Source organism: Artibeus jamaicensis, unplaced genomic scaffold (assembly GCF_021234435.1).
Source record: "Artibeus jamaicensis isolate MK-2021 breed Jamaican fruit bat unplaced genomic scaffold, CSHL_Jam_final contig_548, whole genome shotgun sequence".
Lineage (NCBI taxonomy): Eukaryota > Metazoa > Chordata > Mammalia > Chiroptera > Phyllostomidae > Artibeus > Artibeus jamaicensis.
Genome location: NW_026521883.1, coordinates 9,205,300 through 9,224,120, shown reverse-complemented (window position 1 = coordinate 9,224,120; position 18,821 = coordinate 9,205,300). Strand labels below are relative to the sequence as shown.

At 40.3% G+C, this 18,821-nt stretch overlaps 1 protein-coding gene across 7 annotated transcripts in view; it reads left to right on the top strand.

Annotated features, from left to right (window-relative positions):
• The window catches only part of ZNF609 (zinc finger protein 609), a 198,590-nt gene that overhangs the window by 136,403 nt on the left and 43,366 nt on the right, over positions 1-18,821 (top strand). For 5 of the 7 annotated variants that reach the window (XR_005083977.2, XM_053670030.1, XM_037155548.2 and 2 more), the window contains exon 3: positions 11,159-11,384. Coding sequence is in view for 6 of the 7 variants with exons in the window: in XM_053670030.1 (XP_053526005.1) it covers positions 11,159-11,384 (226 nt within the window). In the remaining variant the exon portion in view is untranslated. Of the gene's footprint in view, positions 1-7,600; positions 7,663-9,198; positions 9,415-11,158; positions 11,385-18,821 lie in introns of those variants that run through there. The other 2 variants (XM_037155550.2, XM_037155549.2) reach the window with 2 other exon arrangements.

Here is an 18,821-nt window from a genome sequence, read left to right as displayed (position 1 = left end):
AATTTTATTGTACTTTTTATATTACCATTCAGTCCCCTTTTATCGACCCCCACAATTACCCCACTGTTGTCCATGTCCATGAGTCCTTTATCCTTTTTGCTCAATCCCTTCACCCTTTAACCTCTCCCCCCTTAGCTGTCATCCTACTCTTATTGTCTGAGTCTATTTCTATTTTGCTTGTTCATTCAGTTTGTTCAGTAGATTCCACATATGAGTGAAATCATGTGGTATTTGTCTTATTACACTTAATGTAATGTTCTCCAGGTCCATTCATACAGCCGCAATGGGTAAAATATTCTTTTTTTTTTTTAACAGCTGAGTAGTATTTCTTTGTGTAAATGTCCCACAGTTGTTTTATCCACTCATCCACTGATGGACATTTGGGCTGCTTTCATATCTTGGCTATTGTAAATAAGTCTGCAATGAACGTAGGGGTGCTTATGTTCTTTCAAGTTAGTGTTTTTGGTTCCTTCTTATGTGTTTCTAGAAGTAAGATTGCTGGGTCAAAAGGTGGGTTCATTTTTTATTTTTTGAGGTATCTTCATACTGCTTTCCACAGTGGCTGTACCAATCTGCCTTCCCACCAACAGTGTAATAGGGTTCCCCCTTTCTCCACAACCTCACCAACACTTGTTGTTTGTTTTTTGTAAATATATTTTTGATTATACTATAACAATTGTCCCAATTTGTCCCCTCCACCTAATACCCCCCATTCCTACCAGCAGTCCCACACCTTAATTCATGTCCATGGATCATGCATATAAGTTCTTTGGCTACTCCATTTCCTATACTGTTTTTGACATCCCCCTGCGTATTCTGTACCTACTAATCCCTGCATCTTTTCCCCCGTTCTCCCCCTTCCCCCTCCCAATGGGTAACCATCCAAATGAGCCCCACATTTATGATTCTGTTTTGTTTCTGCTTCTTTGCTTAGTTTGTTTTTAGCTTCAATTGTTGATAGTTGTGTTTGTTGTTATTTTATTATTCATAGTTTTGATCTTTTTTTTTCCTTAGATAAGTCCCTTTAACATTTCATATACTAAGATTTTGCTGATGTTGAACTCCTTTAACTTGACCTTATCTGAGAAGCACTTTATCTGCCCTTCAATTCTAAATGATAGCTTTGCTGGATGAAGTAATATAGGTTGAAGGTCCCTGCTTTTCATGATTTTGAATACTTCTTGCCAGTCCCTTCTAGCCTGCAAAGTTTCTTTTGAGAAATCAGATGATAGTCTTATGGGAACTCCCCTGTAGGTAACTCTCTGCTTTTCTCTTGCTGCTTTTAAGATTCTCTCTCTCTCTCTTTAATATACTTTATTTATTATGCCATTACAGTTCCATTTCTTCCCCTTCATTTTCCTCCACCCTGCACGCCCCTCCCACCCACATTCCCCTGCTTTAGTTCATGTCCATGTGTCATAAGTTCTTTAGCTTCTACATTTCCCATACTATTCTTGCCCTCTCCCTGTCTGTTTTCTACCTACCATCTATGCTACTTATTCTCTGTACCTTTTCCCCCTCTCTCCTCCTCCCACTCCCCTGTTGCTATCCCTCCATGTGATCTCCGTTTCTGTAGTTCTGTTCCTGTTCTAGTTGTTTGCTTAGTTTGCTTTTGTTTTAGGTGTGGTTGTTAATAACTGTGAGCTCGCTGTCTTTTTACTGTTCATATTTTTATCTTCTTTTTCTTAGCTAATTCCCTTTAATATTTCATATAATAAGGGCTTAGTGATGATGAACTCCTTGAACTTGATGTTATCTGAGAAGCACTTTATCTGCCCTTCCATTCTAAATAAAGTGCCCTCAACAGTGCAGTAGGCAGCACATCAATCTCATAATCTCTCTCTCTTTTTACCTGTGGCATTTTAATGACGATGTGTCTTGGCTTGGTACTCTTTGCATCCATCTTGTCCAGGACTCTCTGTGCTTCCTGGACTTGTATGTCAATTTCCTTCAGCAAATTGGGGAAGTTTTCTGTCATTATTTTTTCAAATAAGTTTTTAATTTCTTGCTCTTTCTCTTCTCCTTCTAGCACCCCTATGATGTGAATGTTGGAATGCTTGAAGTTGTCACAGAAGCACCTTACCCTATCGTAGATTTTTCTTCAGGGGGATTCTTTTTTTCTTGCTGCTTTCTAATTGAATTTTTTTACTTTCCTTATGTTCCAGATCATTGACTTGATTATCAGCTTCATCTACACCACTGTTGATTCCCTGTTTATTTTATGAAAAAATTAAGTAAATTTTTTCTTTATTTCATTTTGTATAACTTTTATTTCTGCCTGGGGTTTTTTTATGCTGTCGAAGTACCCAGTGAGTTCCTTGAGCACCCTAATAATCAGTGTTTTAAACTCTGCATCTAATAGATTGTTTATTTCCATTTTGTTTAGTTTTTTCCCTGGAGTTTTGTTCTGTTTTTTGGTTTTTTTTTTTTGTTTTTTTCATTTGGGCCATATTTCTTTTTCTTCTCATTTTGGCAGCCTCCCTGTTTGTGTTTCCATGTATTAGGTAGAGACGCTTTAACACCCTGTCTTAGTACCATGGCCTAATGTAAAAAAGTGCATCACTAAATTGGATGTGGTGGGACCTTAGGTAATCACCAGGGTAGGGCAACCCCTGTGAACTGGGTTGATGGAATCTCAGATACAGTGAGGCCGCTCTGTGGCTCAGTGGCCCCTACCTGGCCTCTGGAGTTTTATACAAGAGGAAGTTGTACCCCAGCACTTGCTCTAATGCCAGGCACTTCAGTTTCTTCTTGTATACCACTAGTGCTCTTCAAGCTGCTGCTCTGGTGCTGTAGCTTAGAGGGAGGGAGTCTGCCTAAGTCTATTGCAGGCCCTTTAAGAGGAGATGCCTGAGAATCCCATAGTTTCTTCTGCCACCCCACCCTTCTGGTTCTTATAGCCAGAAGTTATGGGGACTTATCTTCCTGGCATTGGAACCCTGGGCTGGGTGGTCTGGTGTGAGTCCAAGATCCCTCACTCCCGAGATATCCTTCCCTATTTTATCCACCACACATGGGTGTGGGACTGTCTATTCTACATCTCTGCCCCGCTACCTGTCTGAATAAATGTGACTTCTTTAATTTCTTGGTTGTCAGCCTTCCGTACAGCTTGATTTTCTGACAATTTTGGGTGACAGTATTTTGTAGTTGTATTTTTGTTGTGATATGCAAATAGGCGAGCCATGTTTACCTGTGCTGCCTACTTGACTGTAAGTGTTATTTGTTGATTTATTGATGATAGCCATTCTGACAAGTGTGAGATGATATCTCATAGTGGGTTGGTTTTTTAAGTTTTTTATTTATTTATTTTTAGAGAGAGGGAGAAAAATATCAATGTGTGGTTGCCTCTTATGTGACTTCCACTGGGGACTTGGCCTGCAACCCAGGCATGTGCCCTGAATGGCAAACGAACCGGTGACCCTTTGGTGTGCAGCCCGCACTCAATCCACTGAGCCACACCAGCCAGGGCTCATAGTGGTTTACTTTGCATTTCTCTGATGATTAGTTACATTGAGCATCTTTTCATATGTCTATTTGGCATCAGCATGTGTTCTTTGGAGAAGTTTCTATTCAGGTCCTTTGCCCACTTTTTAATTGGGTTGTTTATTTGGTGGGGTTTTTTTCAGACTTGAGTCTTGTAAGTTCTTTATAAATTTTGGGTATTAACACCTTATCGAATGTATTGGCAAATATGTTCTTTCATTCTGTGGCTTATCTTTTTATTTTGTTGATGGTTTCCTTTGCTGTGCAAAATCTTTTTAGTTTGATGTAGTGTCATTTGTTTATTTTTTTCTTTTGTTTCCGTTGCTTGGGGAGATGTATCAGAAAAATATTGCTAGAGCAATATCCAATATTTTGCCACCTATGTTTCTTTTTCTATGATTTATATGGTTTTGGATCTAAACATTTAAATCTTTAATCTCTTTTGAATTTATTCTTGTGTGTGGTATAAGAAGGTAGTCTAGTTTCATTTTTCTGCATGTATCTGTCCAATTTTTCCAACACCATTTGTTGAATAAACTATCTTTAGTCCATTGTATGTGCTTGCTTTCTCTATCAAAAATTAATGGATTAGGAAGGTGTGGTTTTATTTCTGGGCTCTCTATTGTGTTCCACTGATCTATGTGTCTGTTTTTATGCCAGTACCAAGCTGTTTTGATTACTATGGCCCTATAGCATAGTTTGATATTAGGTAGCGTGCTTCCTCCACCTTTGTTCTTTTTTTTTTTTTAAGATTTCTATTTATTTTTAGAGAGAGGTGAAGGGAGGGAGATAGAGAGGGAAACATCAATGTGTAGTTGCCTCTTGCACGCCCCCTACTAGGGACCTGGCCCATAACCCAGGCATGTGCCCTGACTGGGAATCAAACCAGCGACCCTTTGGTTTGCAGGCCAGCACTCAATCCCCTGAGCCTCACCAGCCAGGGCTCACAGCAGAGATATTGACATTGATGCAATCCTCCTATCTTGTTCAGCTTTCCCCCATTTTAGTTGTGTGTGTGTGTGTTCTATGCAAATTTATGACATGTGTAGGTTTGGGTATTTATACATAGTCAAGATATACAACAGTTCCATTGCTACCAGAATCCCTTGTGTTGCCCTTTCCTAACCTCATCTACATCCCATACCCCTGGCCATTACTAACCTATTCTTTGTCTCTAATTTTATCAATTCAAAATTGTTAGTTGTTTTCAGTAAGTTAACTATAAATATTTAAATCTTTGTTTTAATTTATAATATGGTAAATACCAGTACATACGGTCTATATAAATAATAGTTCTGTAAAAGGTTCTCAATTTTTAAGACTCCAAAGATTTCTCAAGACCAAAAAAATTGAAGAACAGCTGGTTAAAGCAGGGAGCATCATTCCCATTTCTCCCTCCCAAGGTACTGGAGAGCAAGATGTGGTTTGTGATGTCTCAATTTAGAATTCTTATGTTTTCTCATAGGACCGTCAATATGAATGATGATTATGTTTTTAGTACACTTTGGTCCATTTATGTTATAAGTAAATTGAGACTTTTCTTCCAATATGTTTCTGAATAATTCAAAAATAGCCTTCAGTTTTCTGTTGTGTTTACCTTATTTGATTTGTGGGCTATTTTTTGTGTTTTTGTTTGTTTTGTATCCTTGGGGGTAAGAGAATGGAGTGGCAATGAAAAGCTCCAGCCCTGGCTTTTAGGAAATGAGTGTGTGAAAGGAGGTAAAAAGTGTGCTCAGCCGAGGAAGTAATTCAAGCCAGAGAATGAATTTTTCTCAGATTCTTTATTCTTGAGAAGCTAATTCCAGCACTTTCCTGGGAACAATATAGGAATGGTAAGGATTATCATCAGCCTTCCGTGGGGGGAAAATTAGTTGCAGAGGCAGTACTTAGGTACCTGTTATCACTCGTCAGCTGCAAAGTTAATAGTTTTGCCGAAGGAAAATGTGAATTTCAAGCAGGCAGGAGATTGTAGAGTGAGAAGACTTTAGAAGAGCAGAATAGATGCTTCATTTAGCAAAACCTTTGCCACAGTAATGGACACTGCCATGTGATTTGTGTTTTGCATTGATTTCATTTATGGGATTTTTTTTCCCCTTTGTTTAATTTCCTGCATAATTAATCCATTCCCACACACTGGGAATTTAGACGGGCTTGAGTATTTAGGATCCTTTGATTCACTATCCCCTCTTTACCAGAAGAGGTCTTCAGGGTCTAAGTCTGAGACTGTATAAAGGTCATTGCAGCGGAACGCCCTATGGTTAGTGTGTAGTCTTCAAATGATATGATATGTTCACTGTACTTAAGTTTTCTAGTACACACTTAGCCTTCACTGCTGATCTTGACCAGGTTCAGATTGGTTTAAATGGGGTGCTAAAGTAAGTTTTCTGTGACTAGAATATGTAGCTTTTCAGAACTATTTGATGTCTGGTTATGGTGCCAGCAACCATGCCTTTTTTCTTCTTTTTCCTCTGCCTTCTGCTACAAGATGTCTTGGAAATTAACCAGAGTTACAATCAAATTCTTTTTCCAAGCAGCCAGAGCAAAATCTGTAAGCTCAGCAAACCAGCTTTGGAAGGACTCCCTCCCCTCCCCTCCCCTTCCCCTCCCTTTCCCTTTCTCCCTTCTTCCCTCCATCCTGCCGTTTTGGTTTTTTTTTCCTTTTCTTTTCTTTCCTTCCAGCCTTCCTTCCTCCCTTTAATTTTTTTGGTTTTATGTTTTGTTTTGTTTTGTTTTAAGTAGAGGCAGGGTCAAAGAAGGCTCTGGGGAAAATCTGGGAGGGACTGAGTTCTGTGACTGCAGGACAGAGGACAACTTTCCCTTGCATGCCCAGACTGTGCAGACTTCTCCCTTCACACAGCCAAATCTTGATCTGTTTGGACCTGATAAACTCTGTCGGCCTCACCCTGACAACTCCCTGAGACCTCACCCCACCACAGAGGTGCACCCTGGGACACTTCCTGGGCTGCCTCAGATCCAGCACAGGCACCAAGACTGACCCTTCAGCGATCCTAGTGAGCACCGCTTTTCCCTACCTGGTGACTCACTGAGAACCTACCTCTTGCCCAAGTCTCATTCAGTGACTGGGCCTAACAGGCAGCCTGCAGGTGGAGACAGGTGGAGGCAGGTCTGGGGTGTCTTGGTCCCTTGGCTGGCCTGCCCCCAGGCCCGGTGCTGGTAAAAGCCAGCCTAGGTGCAAAGAGTACTTAGTGTTTAAAAGCAACTGATTTGTTTTAGGGTTTACTTTGAATGTTTTGTTGCATTCTGACAAGAGCTATATGGAAAGGAGGAATTTAGATGCCTGCCTTTCCTTCAGGTATTCCATGATTTCTACCTGCCAGGCTCTCCAAACAAGGAATTGTTGCTATTTCAGAATAATCAAAAATAATCCTTAATTGTTTTTAAAAATACAATAACTTATTTTGTTTCAAAATCCCAGTCAGCATGAAGCAGCTCAAATAACTGAGGATAGTTTCCTTTTTTTAAATTTCATTCACCAATAACATAATAAGTTAATAAATGTGATTTTTAAAATATTACTCTTTAATAATCTACAATGAAAACTTCGTGGGCAAGTCAAGTTTTACATAATGTGTCACGGGAGTATTTACGTATTTGTCCAGGAATCAGGAATCTGTATTACTGTTGGTGGTATTGATGCTGAGTCACTGTAAAATCTTGAAGGACCTTTGTAGATATTGAAGAAAGGCAACATCTTATTAATATAGTATTTAGTATTTTGATGGCATTCTACTTTCTACATGTTCTTACCTGATAATTCTGAATAAATATGAAGATTCGTCTAACCACAGTCCCCCAGTTATCTTTCCTTTTTGGGTGAAAGGGGAGTTTCTTAGAGCTACTGCAGTTACCAGGAGAACCTGCTTCCTTTCTGCCTTTTGACTGCGAAGGTGAAAATGTCAGACTCATATTTGTATAGAGGAGAGGGGAGGGTATGAACCAAATATTCCTTCACTGCGTTTTCTACCCCCAAAATTCTGTTGCAGCCTTGAAATTTTCCTCCAGCCATGCCTCTCATGTGTGGGAAGCAGCTGAAGTCGGTGTATGGTTACTTCTCGTGGGGAGATTAATGACTCTGGCCTTTCTTTATTCTCTCTAGTCCGCATTTCATGTCACCTGCCTGTCAGCACTCATATCCCTAATAGGTGCTAATATCTAAAGGTGAGTTGAAAAGAAATACCATTAAAAGATAAAGGACATAAATTGTTGGGAGACTTAAGAGATTCCCATTTTTAAATTCTCTCTCTTTTCAGGTTTTTTGTTTTGTTGTTCACCTCCACATTCAAAGAGCCCCAGATGCCTTGATGGCACTTAGCATTTCAGAGTGAGAATTGGCCCAGCTTTTGTTGCTCTGGTTGTTAAGGTGTTTAATTACCTTAACTTTTTCTGTGCCTGTTCCTTATTTTCCCTGCTAGCATCAATCTCCTGACAATCCCTGCTCTTATATCCTAAGTATATGGCAAAGATGGCAGAATGAGTCCTTTTCTGATTTTTATTCTCTCCTGGAGAGTGATAAATGAAGCTTTGTTTGTTCCAATGAATAGTAGAATATGAAATCCGAGAAAGCCACCTAGGTTATTAGATAAATTATCACAGAGCTGCTTATTACGCACTGTGGCTTAATGTAGATTATGGACGTGACCAAATGGTAATGATCAGAGCTGAAGCTCTAATTAAACATTATTGTGCTGTGCCGTGATTTCTCCTTAGGTTTCTATTGCAAAGTGGAAGGAAACTGAATAGTTCCAAACCCACAGGTAGATTTCTTCACTTCTCCCCCACCGCACACACAAATCTCTTTTAATTAACTAAATAATTAAATAAAGGCATCCTCACATGGAGATTCCGAACTCTAAGTAATGACTCTGATCAGTAAGGTAGTTTGATGCATATACATGCTAATCAGTTCCTCATGAGTATTACTTCTTGTTATTCTTAGTGATCAGTTGGGCTAAGTTTCTTCTCTTTAGGTTTCTGTAGCAGGGTTTAATTTTGGCAAAGTGCTTGAATGCAATATTGGTGTTGCCACCTTAATATCTTAGATGTTGTTTTTTGGATCTATCAGTAGGGAACTAGGGGCTTGGCTTGACTTCACCTAGAATGTTAGTAGCTTTTCTTCTCTCTGGACCCCCACAGCACCGAATAACTCAGCAGAAAATGAATCCACTTCCAGAAAAGAGCTGTCCTTGATGCCGGAGAGAATGTGTAGGTGATTCCCTGGGGACTTACCTCCTTCTGTGCTTGGGATTGCTGCCTTAGCAGTGGAGCAGATTGGCCACGGGCCATGTTCAAACAAGGCAATCAGAAAGTTCACAGGAGTGACCTAGAAGGTTTAGGTTGGTTTCTGTGTCCCAGAAAGAGGACCTTGTAGGAATGTCTCTTGCTAGTAGAATAAAGGTATAGAAAAGAGAATAAACTCTAAGCAAAGGAAATGCACACCCTGACTGCAAATTGCTTCTGTCCCAGTTTTTCCCGAAGAGAAAGAACAGAGAAACAGAGGTAAGGCCAAGGGGAAAGCTGATCTGTATAATCTGCCTCTAATTTCTCCTTCTAGTAACTCTCAAGGGTAGACTCTCCAGGAAGCTTTCTCTCCAAAGAGCTACGATCCACTTTCTTGTAGCATTCCTGAAAGGGCTTAATAATTAGAGCCAAATTCTAGCACTACACAGGAGTAGGAGGGAGTCTAGTTTACTTTTTCTGTGCTGTTTCTACCTTCAGGTCTGTGCATGGAAATGTTAAAGGGTCTTTCAAGAATGTACCACTCCCAAGAAGGTTGCCAAATTAAATTCTAAATGCCTGATTTTCAAGAGAGCAAAAATGCCTTTTGGCATTTATCATCATGCAGAAGATTCATTATACAGGCTTCCACTTTCATATCATTTTATGAAAAAGACGGAGTTAGGGAAGTACAAGGTGGGTGTATATGACAACAAGCAGATAAGGATAATGTTTTGGCAGCTTTTCAGGGACTAGATTACTCAGAATTGGTGTTTTAGCAGTCTGTGGGCTCTGACAGTGATGATCCGCAAATAGCAGTGACTTACAAGCCAGGATGTCAGGGCTAACTGCTGAGAATGGATGCAATCCCCAGATGTCAGTGTTAAGAGGAAGTAGTGGATTAGAGGTAGAGTAGTGGTCATGCAGGGAACTACTCCAAACCAGAGTTCTGTTGTAGAGCTGTCCAGCAGCTTGGTTTGTGGGTCCGTTGTGTGGCTGTCTCTGAATGTAGGTCTGTAGAAGTACATTCAACCTGAACTAAAACGTCTTTGACAGAGAGAGAGGGTCTCTGTCATTTTTAAGTCTGCTGATTGGTATCGTACCAGACCAGTCGATGTGTATGAGTGCCTTCTTTGAACATGCGCTATGTTCAGTTAGGGTCTGGGCACTGTAGACTCAGAGTTTGTACTTTGTCAGCCCGATAAATGCTAGGATTTAACTAGTTAAGGAATTACTGTATTTTGCTGTGTATAATGCTCATTTCTTTTGCCCAAATTTTTGAAGGAAAAATAAGGATGTGTATTATACCTTGGCAGTGCTAATTCTTTATCTATATAAATGTTTTTAATTCTTTTATTTATACTTATGTGTTAATGGTATAACTCTAGAAAGCAATAACTACCTGTATGCAAAATAATACCCCGAAATATACTATTTCATTTTTGTTTCTGAATATAAATAATTGAATTGAAAAATCAAAACAAAAGATTTTTTTCTACAAGTTTGAGCCCAAAATGTGGGTACGCATTATACACAGGAATGCATTATACATGGCAAAATACAGTATTACCCTCTTTGTTATAACTTTAACTCTAAATGTGTTACATTTTTCTTGGAATCTGAGAAATTGCATTTTTGTGAGAAGTTCTAGGTTCAGAGGTAGATTGTTGTCCTTATGTTCAGTCGTTTCTATCTGTGTGTGTGTAATCGATTTCATCAGCCGACTGCCACCCATTGGCTTCTGGGTCGTAACAACACCTCCTGTTTCCTGCAGATAAATTTGATGTTAGATTCACATTCCAAAATGCCATTCTCATTAACTAATTGCTGTTATAAAAGAAAGTTTCATTAGGTTGCTCCCAGCCTTCCTATATAACTTTTAAGATGATTTTTTTTCTATCTAAAGATGAATTAAAGCTCCTGTGTCCTTGAAGTGGCATTTCGAGATTCTGGATGTTTCTCCCCCTTTGTCTCCCCACCTGTGTTCCTTGGGTTTCAAACCTGGTTAGTGGGTCACGTCCTGGAGGACAGACTGTTGGGAAATGGAGTGGCAGCGGTGGCAGAACATGGCTCAGAAACTGGTCGTTTTCCTTCTCGTCAGTCTGTGTGCCCTGTTCCTACTGAAAACTGGGCCTGATTTTCTTTCACTAGAGATTTTTAAATGAGACAAGGTTCTTTTTTATGCTTCTAGACATGCATGGTGTGTGTGGGAAACTGTTATTAAGAAATAGAGCTTCTCCTAGCACGGGGAGCACTCTTGCAAACTGCTAGATTTGTTGTGGTGTCATGAGGTAGAACTTGAAAGGAAAGACCAAAGTCTTATATTTAGAGCCCTGTGAACTCTGGCAGGAAAGAATGTAGGACTAGATTAAATACAGAAAAGGTATTTCCTCTGAATGTTCTTCCTGCAACTCAGCTACTACTTTCTCTTCCTCCACAGATGGAGTCCCCTGTCTCTACACCAGCAGTGCTGCCGCTGCACCTTTTGGTGCCAGTGGTCAGTAATGACATCTCATCTCCCTGTGAGCAGATTATGGTTCGTACTCGATCAGTCGGGGTCAACACATGTGATGTGGCTCTAGCCACCGAGCCTGAATGCCTGGGCCCCTGTGAACCCGGGACAAGTGTCAACCTCGAGGGCATTGTGTGGCAGGAAACAGAAGATGGTAAGTGCTACCTACATGTGGCTTTCCTGTCCCTTCTCAGCCTGCTTCTGCAGAGTTTTATTGTTAATAATACCAAGTGTTTATTAGGAGTCTCAAGTGACCGTAGTCTACTGGTGATACCTACCCAGAGGATCACAGTAAACTTCTTAGTAAGGTCTCCCAGCTTGTAGAGATTGCCAGTTTTAATTGTCTCCCCTTCAGAGCAGTGCAACAGTGTTGGCCCTGGTACTTAAGTGGTCAGTTGATAGGAGCTGGCGAGGTAATTCAAACTGTCTGTGCTCTCCACACCCCCATCTATCACGTTTTTATGGGAGAATTCAAGTAAATGAACTTTTGGGTGAGGCTTGAAGAGAAAAAGTAATAAAAGGGCAGCTGTAGGAGTCAAGGAAATGGAAAACAGTCACTCTGAAATTGACTTGGTGTTGGCTCATCGAATGTGCAGCTCTTGCCTTTTTTAACACCTAGAGATGTAGCCAGCTCCTTCCCAGTGGTTGCCTCATTGCCCAGCCACCCACGCCACTTCATGCATCTGTCAGTGCAGACTTTGTAGGCCTAGGCAACAGGGAAATGTTTACACAGTCTCGTTCTCAGGTACCCACTGAACAGCTGGCTCACTGTAGGGTGCTGCTGCCCAGGGCCACAGTCCAGACTTATATGTTCCGTTTGCCCCTGAGAACAGAATCTCTTCTCTTTCAGGAGTTCTTAACCCAGAAAAAATAAGAATGCAAAGGGACTTACTAGGTATTTCAGATCCCTTCATACTATCTGTGGCAATTTTATTTCAGCAAATGCATTTTCTAATTAAAAACCCAAGTCCTTGTCAAAGTATGTGTGGTTAGAAAGTCTGGGCCTCAGAGTCCCCTCAAGTCCTGCGTCAATAACCAGACTTTCAAAGCGTCCCCACCCTGAGGAATTTAGAGGCCCGGAGGAGCCCAGCTGCTTATTTCTGGTTATCATAAGCTATCATGTCCTGCTGCCCATGGAAATTCAGGCTTTTCATTCTTGTCATTCTGATAGAAATATGTTCCTCTGACTATGTGTTGTGATTCAGTATTTATTTATTTAAAGTCTACCATGAAGTTGGCAATGAATGTGATACAGGTTAAGAATTCTGTGTTATTGGCTGTCATCATTAATTACGTAATAAAGGTTCAGCTTTTAGAATAATTGCTAATGAGGTTTTATTGTGTGCCTGAGACAATATCAAAAAAATCCTGTTGTGTTAGAAACTGATGCAGAGAAACTGGACAAAGAGCTTAACTGTAGAGATTGGCTCTGGGTGTATGTATACAATACCCAGTCTGGAAATCACAAGTGGCTATCTCTGATTTTTAAAATATCATTTGCCTGTGGCCAAACATCTCAACAGCCAATGTCTGTTGGAATGACAAACATTTCCAGACCACAGCTCTGTGCCATCAAGCAACCTTCGGGGACTGTTGCCTCAATATATTGAAGATAAAAGACATCAATTTCCTGCCTATTTATTGTATCCATCTTTATGATGGTGATTTTCTCCAAGGGCGAGATGCTTTCCCTGTAGGTGAACCTGATGAAAACTTGGCAAGAGAGTGAGGCTCACCTTTTACTCTCCTGAGACTAATGGATACCTTTTTATCTGAAGACCCCTGTTCTCCCTCCCTGATGGTTTTTCTAAAATAACTTTTTTGCTGTGAAAGGCTCTCTGAATGTCACTGGCAGCCTATTGCTGAGTTCCCCTGTTAATACACCTTTAATGCACTCTCCACTTTATTGCACAGCACTCATTGCAATTTGCAGTGCTGTGTATATAGATAGATGCTCCTCGACTTGCAGTGGGGTCACATCCTGATAAAACCATTGTAAGTCAAAAATATTGTAAGTGGAAAATGCATTTAACACCTACCCTACCAAACATCATAGCTTAGCCTAGCCTACCTTAAACATACTCAGAACACTCACATTAGTCTATAGTTGGGCAAAATCATCTTACTGCTGCTGTCCAGCATCACAAGAGCATCATACACTGTATCAGTAACCTGGAAAAGATCAAAATTTGAAGTTTGATTCCTACTGAATGTATATGGCTTTCACACAGTCCTAAAGCTGAGAAATCTTAAGTGAGACCATTATTGATCAGGAACCATCTGTAATTATATTTTTCTGTTCATGTGTATCTTGTCTACTACTTGAGAAGTTCTGTGAGCTCAGAGTCTCTGTTTTGCTCACCATTGTATCCCCAACACTTAATACCTAACACTTGTAGTAAGCCCTTAAAAATATTTTTGTGAATGAATGAAAGCTTGCATCTGTGTCATTGTAGTTTCTGGATCTAGGTTAATGTAGATCTGATAGATACTGTCATATTGTTTGAACTTAGGAGCCATGTCAAATACTTTCCAAAATTCTTCACCTTCTCTGAAACTCAGAATAAATGCTACTTACATCAGGTTTAAAATCACTTTCATTTACTTAGTTAAATCTTTTAAGATTTTTAGTTCTCCTACTTTTTTTTTCTAAAGATTTCATTTAGCCCTGGCTGGTGTAGCTCAGTGGATTGAGCGTGGACCTGCGAACCAAAGGATCGCTGTTCGATTCCTGGTCAGGGCACATGCCTGGGTTGCAGGCCAGTTCCCAGCAGGGGACCCACTAGAGTCAACCTCACATTGATATTTCTCTCCTTCTCTCCTTCCTTCCCCTCTAAAGATAAGTAAATTTTTTTAAACCTTTTAAAAAATAATAAAGATTTCATTCATTTATTTTTAGAGAGAGGGGAAGGGAAGGGAGAAGGAGTGAGAGAAACATCAATGTGTGGTTTTCTCTTGTGCACCCCCTACTGGGAACCTGGCCCAAAACCCCAGGCATGTGCCCTGACTGGAAATCAAACTGGCAACCCTTTGGTTCACAGGCCAGCACTCAATCCACTGAGTTACACCAGCCAGGGCAAGTTCTCCTACTTTTAATATCATATTTTATCTCACTTAATCATATTGGGTTTTGCACTTTCCTTCTTTTTTTTCCCCCATCCCAAGGGAAACAGAACTATTCTGCAATTACATGCTCTGCTTTCTGGCTGCTCCAGAGGGCATTCACCTGAGCTGTCAGCTGGCCCAAGTCTGAATTCTTATCAGAGTTGGTTCACATTCCTTTTCATCTTCAGGTAACAGAGATGTCCTGCAAAGATCATTCTCTGCAGAACTGTAAGATCTAGCTAGTATACCGACTCAGCCCTCAAGTTCATAATAAGAACTACATACAGATACTTTGGGGGGAAAAAAACTCTTCCAGCCTTCTAGGCTTTTTGTTTTGCTACCATACTCTTTGTACTTCTGCCTCTTTGCCTGGCCAACTACTGCCTTCAAGTGGAAAAGCCCTTAGAGGGAAGCTGTGAATGCTTGGCCTCTGAGGGGAACAGAGGACCCTCAGGTCCGTGTAGAACTGAGCCACCTTGCTGAGAACAGGTGTAGGGTTCATGGCCTCAGTCCTTTCTTGTTTCTTTGCTTACCTGTACTGCAGTGTTGCTTCTTTCTTCCCTACCTCTCATTGTAAACCTTGCTTGGAGGCACTTGGAAATTCCTGCAAGTCCCATCTCTTTTTAGGCTGCTTGTAATTCAGCCAGCGCTGCAAAGTTGCTGGACTAAACTCAGCCTTAAGACTATTAAGGAAGACCCAGATGTACCCTGGAATGATTTCCTTGGCTTTTGGAGACTTATTCTTCGCAATTATGCAGAACAGAGGTCTGATTCCACCTGATTTCTTTTTGTCTCACCACACTTCAAATCAAAATAATAGGTCCCAAGGCTACTTCTGGTTTACACAGCTTACCTTGACCCAGGACCCTGGAAACAATCTATATGCAGAAGCCTTAAGGTGGTATGTATGCTTTTGCTGAGGCAAAATTGCTCACTAGCTTCTATAGTATTTTAAAGAAAGGCAAGGCTGACTTTAAAAAAGAATTCTAGGGGATGCTATGGGGTTTTCCTTTTTAGAGCATAGCACTTAACTGGGTGTATCACCACTAGTGATAATGCATTTTACTCTGGCAGATGTGCTCTCTGGAAGAATTTGTGGGATAGTGCCAAGGGCACTGAAGTGAAATCAGGAGACCTCCGCCACTATTACTGTGACTTTGGGCAAGTTTCTTGGCTTGTTTGGGCCTCAGTTACCTCATCTCTTGAACTAATGACCAATAAGGACCTATTCAGCTTCTAAGTTGTAAGAATCTGTAGCTTAACCCTTGGAATAAGCACAGATCCCGTACTGGTTGGCTGTGGCATCTTGAAAATAAACAGTTTTGTATACTAGTCATGAGAATAAAAACTGAAAAACATCAGTACCAATAAAATGTCATTATATACTTGTTATATAGATTTATCATCAGAAAAATGAATCTATTCTCCTTGTCAGTCTCAAATTCAAGAAGTCTTTCCCCCCCCCCCCCATTTTCCAACTCCTGATTGTAGACTGGCAAGTGGAAGAATTCACAAAACCCAGCTCTTCGGCAGCTGACATAAGCAGAGCTCACAGTACTGCTCACCAATCCCTTCATCTCCCTATTAATTCACATTCCCCAATATTTATTTCATTTTCAAGATTCTTAGCCCAATTCACACTCGTAAACTAAGATCAAAGATGTCTACCTTTATACTCCAGCCTCCCTCCTCTCTTTCTTAAAATGCATTTTTCTTACCCTATTATTTCCTTTTTCTCTCCTTATTCTGAAGATTCTTTGAGACTTTACCATGAATATTTTCTGTTTTTTCATCTTCTTTCTTTGCCCTTCTGTTAACTCTTTTCTCTCTATAACACTTTCTTGCTATGAAAATATTTCCTCATCCTTCCTACCCCTTTGATCTAATGATCTCTTGCCTTTTCTTCACTCTTTGCCATTGCTGTTTTCAGTGTCTTTTTACTTGCCCAGTATCAAATAACATCTTGCATCAGATTTCTTCTGCCACTATTTGACTGAAACATTTCTCATACTGATGATCATTTATTTTCCAAAGGTCTTCTCTCAGTCCATTCTAGACTTAGAAACTCTACTATTTCTTTATTCTTTTTTGTTTTTTAATCCTCACCCTAGAACGTGCTCATTAATTTTAGAGAGAGGGGAAGGGAGGCAGAGAGACATCGATGCGGGAAACATTGATTTGTTCCCTCTCAAATGTGCCCTGACCAGGGGCAGAACCCACAACCCAGACATGTGCTCTGACTGAGAATCAACCTGTGATCCCCTCGGTCTACCACACTTGCCAGGGCTATTTCTTCATTCCTGAAACTCTTCTCTCTTGCCTTTGTCACACTGCACTTCCCTAAATCACTCTCATTTCTCAAAATTCCATTTGGGTTTTAGGATGCTGAAATATGGTCAATTCTGTCTTGTTGGCCTCTAGCTGGGGCCTGCAGCAGCTGGTACCACACCGTATTTCCCCTGAGACAAGCAGCCTTACCCACAATATGTTTTTCACTTACTATGTGTACCATAGTAGGGAAATATTGAGATAATGGGATTTGGCTGCTAGGAAAGAAGATAAAGTAATAATGATTTAATGTAGGAGAATTCTGAAGGTGGGCAGTCCAGGGCAGGTTGATGGCTTCCCAATGTGGTCCATGTGCCAGGTTCTTTCAAGCTAATTTTTTCCTGCAAAGTTGCTAATCTAGCTTTAGCCATCACATTTACTTTCCAGGCCAGAAAAGAATAAAACAACATTTGCCTCTCACCTAATGTTTCCCTTTGACAAGCTTTTCCAGAAGCCAAACCTTAAGACTGCTGCCTGCATCTCATTGGCTATCCCTTCTGCAAGGAAGCCAAGTAAATGAAGCTTTTCAGCTGGATACATTGCTTCCCTATGCAAAATAGAGGCTCATACTAAGGAAAAATAGGAAAAAATAGCCACTCTTTTGTACTTAAACTTCATACATCATAATTCCCAAAAGTTGTTATCTTGGTTGCTTTAAGTGAGCACGGTGTTAATGTACATAGCTTCAGCCCTCTCCCTGGTACGATGGTCCTGAAAACTTTATCTCCAGACCTTACCTTTTGCCTAATCCAGTTTCTTACTGGACTTGAACATCTTCTGGTGACTTGAGCATCACCAGAAACCGATTTCTTAAATTTAGAATGTCTAAAGAAGAATAATCATCTGGCTCCTGAAATTGCAGTTCTCTTTCCTTCTTCTCTGTTTCTCTTCATTACAACTACCTTCATCACCTGCATTACCATCCTACCAGTTTTCTAGGCTCAGACCTCCCTAGTTGTCTTCGATTCTTAACTCATCAGCTCTTGGTATACTTAGTTTTTTAGTGGAATATAGAAATCTTACCACCATTTAAGTCCCTTTACTCTCCTTCTTTCTGTTGTAATTGTCTTATACCCACTGCATGCTTTTCCATGGCCCAGAGCAGTGGTATCAAACTCATTTTCACCAGGGCCCACATCAGCCTCGCAGTTGCCTTCAAAGGGCCGAATGTAAGTTTAGGACTGTATAGATGTAACTACTGAACAGTTAAGCAAGAGCTCGGTGCTGCCGCCAGGTAGAAAAAAGGTGCTGAGCCGGATAAAACAAGGTGGAGTGCCGGATTCAGCCCGAGGGCCTTGTGTTTGCCAACTGTTACCTATAGGACTTACAGAAACAGGAAGTATTTTTTAATGTTTGGGGATAAACTTCACAAGAAGAATATTATGTGAAATTATCTAACCACTGTACTGTAAACCTGAAACTAACACAAAGTAATATTGAAAGTAAACTGTAATTGAAAAATATTTTTTAAAAATTATATGACATGACATGAAAATTCTATGAAATCCAAATTTCAGTGTCCATATAGAAAGTTTTATTAGAACTCAAGCACATTCATTTCATGTATTATCAGCCAGATTTGCCCTCCTGAGACAGAGTAGATAGAGACCATATGACTTGCAAAGTCAAAAATATTTACTATGTGGTACTTTTACCAAAAAAGTTTGCAAACACCTGATCTTATGTATTATATCAAATGCATAGAAAATGTCATCAACTTTTTTTATTTAAAGAGAAGTTTTTTATAGATTTACTTATTTATTTTTAGACAGAGGGGAAGGGAAGGAGAAGAGAGAGAGAAACATCGATGTGTGGCCACCTCTCACAGGCTCCCCACTAGGGACCCAGCCCACAGCCCAGGCATGTGCCCGGACAGGGAATCGAACCAACGACCACTCGGTTCACAGGTCAGCACTCAGTCCACTGAGCCACACCATCCAGGGCATTAGGCAACCTTTTTAATTCTTTCCTTTTTAAGCATCATATATACTTTGAAGAACTGAAGAGAATAGTTTATTATGTGTGTGCATTATTTAACATTTCAGTTCTTCTTCTTTCACTCCTACTGTTCTGAGAGTCCCTCTGTTTCCCTTCTGCCCAAAGAGTTGTTTTTAGTAACTCTTTTAGACCACCATCATCTCTTAAATTGTTCTGCCGG